Source organism: Octopus sinensis, unplaced genomic scaffold (genome assembly GCF_006345805.1).
Source record: "Octopus sinensis unplaced genomic scaffold, ASM634580v1 Contig18534, whole genome shotgun sequence".
NCBI classification, from domain to species: domain Eukaryota; kingdom Metazoa; phylum Mollusca; class Cephalopoda; order Octopoda; family Octopodidae; genus Octopus; species Octopus sinensis.
This window is the reverse complement of record NW_021835920.1, coordinates 15,001-17,500: the sequence shown is the minus strand read 5'-3', so window position 1 is coordinate 17,500 and position 2,500 is coordinate 15,001. Positions and strand designations below refer to the sequence as shown.

Sequence of the window (2,500 nt, the reverse complement as noted above, 5' to 3'; positions counted from 1 at the left end):
TATACATACATATATATATATATATATATAGTTAAAATTTACAGAAAACAAAAGACGAAGACAGGTGTAGGAACAAAAGGCATGTGTATTAGTTTGACGCTGGCGAAAATGAAAAAGTCTTTTACGTTTCGAGCCTACGCTCTTCAATGAAGAGATAGGAATAAGAGAAAATAAAAACAGAGAGAGAATGAAAAAAAACTTGTCAGTGTGTGTGTGTATGCATATATGTGTATATGTATATATGCACGGTGTGTGTGTGCGTTTGCGTATCTATGCATTTATGAACGTGTGTTTGATTTTTGTTGCTAATTTCTTCATCAAACATCAACAAAATAAAATATATTTATATCAACGAAAGAAAAGTAATAATATATGCCGAGACAAAACCTTTTCATATATATATATATATATATATATATATATATATATAATTATAACAATAATTTTGGAGACATATTTTTGTAGAGAAAAGAAATAGCAGTCTTTTGGCTGCTATTTCTATAATTTTCGGTATGTGGTCAAGCAACTTGTTGCTAAACCCCTATTGTTATAATTATATATATATATAAAAAAACTTTTTGTGTAAGTTTTTACCGAATATGGTTCTTTTCCATACCGAAAAACTACTAGGTGAAATTTGTTGATTTTATTAAATTAATAATTTTTCACACTATATCTGTAAAGATTATATATATATCTATGCATGTATATTTATATACGATCTATAACTGAGCATTGTTATTTAACTAATGTGTTTATAGCTATTATTTTGTTGTTGGTTGTTGACTATATTGCATTCTTATTCTTGCTGTTGTTCTTGTTGATATTGTTTATTTAAATGTATTTTGTGTGTCTTGACAAAAGAAAAAAAAAAAAACACAAAATAGAAACGAACAAAAAACAAAAAAATGTGCATATCTTGCATTTAGGCCAGAGATTTAAGTCTGAGTGGCCGAAAGGAAAACAAACTTTTACTGATGTCCGAAAACGGGGAACCGAAACTGAAGCATTCTAGTCGCGATCCAGCTGTGTTCACCCCGGGTCGGTCAAGGGACGATGTGCGAAACCAGGTTAAAGACACGGATCGTTATACGGGTGGGAAAAATAACGCCAATCTGAAAGATGACCACCATCTTGTTCCACTGGTTTCTAAAAGATTGAAAGGTACGGTGTACCCCGGTTTAACATAAAAAAAAAGAAAAATATATACGAATATGTATGTAGTGTATATATGAATTCATATATATATATGAATATACATACATTATATATGTATATATAAATGAAATATAATATATATATATATATATATATATATATATATATATATTATTTATATATATGTATATATATATATACATATATTCATCTGCTTATATATATATATATTTGTAATATATACGTATTTGTTTTGTTTATATTATTCATGTTCATTGTTTGTTTAGATGTAAACAGTTATTTTGTAATGTATGTTTCTTTCGTGGTAGTGTTAAAGTACACGCACACACACACAACCATACACAAACGCACAAATGTACATAGTGAAACATACATAGACATACACACACACTTACACACACACGTACACACGGCCATATACGTAATGTATGCCTCTGATCGAGCAAGCATGTTCAAGCACATACACACACGCATACAAATCTATGTAATAGATGTATAGGTATGTATGCATATATGTATGTATGCATATATGTATGCATGCATACATACATACACGCATGCAGTTCCATCAGATGATGTCAGTTGGTCATCTTCGAACCGAAGGACGAACATTATTATGTATGCATATATGTATGTATGCATATATGTATGCATGCATACATACATACACGCATGCATACATACATACAGACATACATGCATACATACATACAGACACACATACTTAAATACATACATATTTATTTTTCGTTAGACTTTTTTTAATTTGTAGTAATAATAATATATGTACTTGTATTTCATCTTAGCAATGGTATATATAAAATAACGATAATAATAAAACTGAATGCTAATTAATTATTATTACAATTACATCTATAATAACGCTAATTGCACATGACCCCTCTCTTCGATAAAGATCAACTAACGCATGTTCCCTTTCGGGGTTGGCATATTTTACAGGCTCTCAAGATGCCAGTTTCTGTTGCACTGAAGGACTTCGAGTCGGTCAACGTTTACCCACATTTGGTTCAAGGGTGACCCTACGTAAATTCTGTAATATTGTGCGCACCCAATACCAAGATGCGAATTTTCAAAGGGACCAATCAGCGTGTTCGAAGGCCTTTCTTAACTGCTGCATCCAATCAGCAAACAGGTAGGAATTCTTCTTTTATATTCATTAATTTATTTTTATTAATTTCGTACAATTAATTATGTTGGTATTTTGGTGGTAGTGCTGGTGGTGGTGGTGATGTGTGTGTGTGTGTGTGTTGGAGTTAGTGGTTAGAGCGTCGGTCTCACAATCATGAGGTAGTGAGTTCAA

The 2,500-nt window shown here is 31.0% G+C and overlaps 1 protein-coding gene across 1 annotated transcript in view; it reads left to right on the top strand.

The window, feature by feature from the left end:
- Positions 1–2,500, top strand: part of LOC115231448 — a 22,057-nt gene that overhangs the window by 17,540 nt on the left and 2,017 nt on the right. The window contains exons 10-11 of the mRNA XM_036500090.1: positions 930–1,164; positions 2,140–2,332. Of these exons, the coding sequence (XP_036355983.1) occupies positions 930–1,164; positions 2,140–2,332 (428 nt within the window). The remainder of the gene's footprint in view (positions 1–929; positions 1,165–2,139; positions 2,333–2,500) is intronic.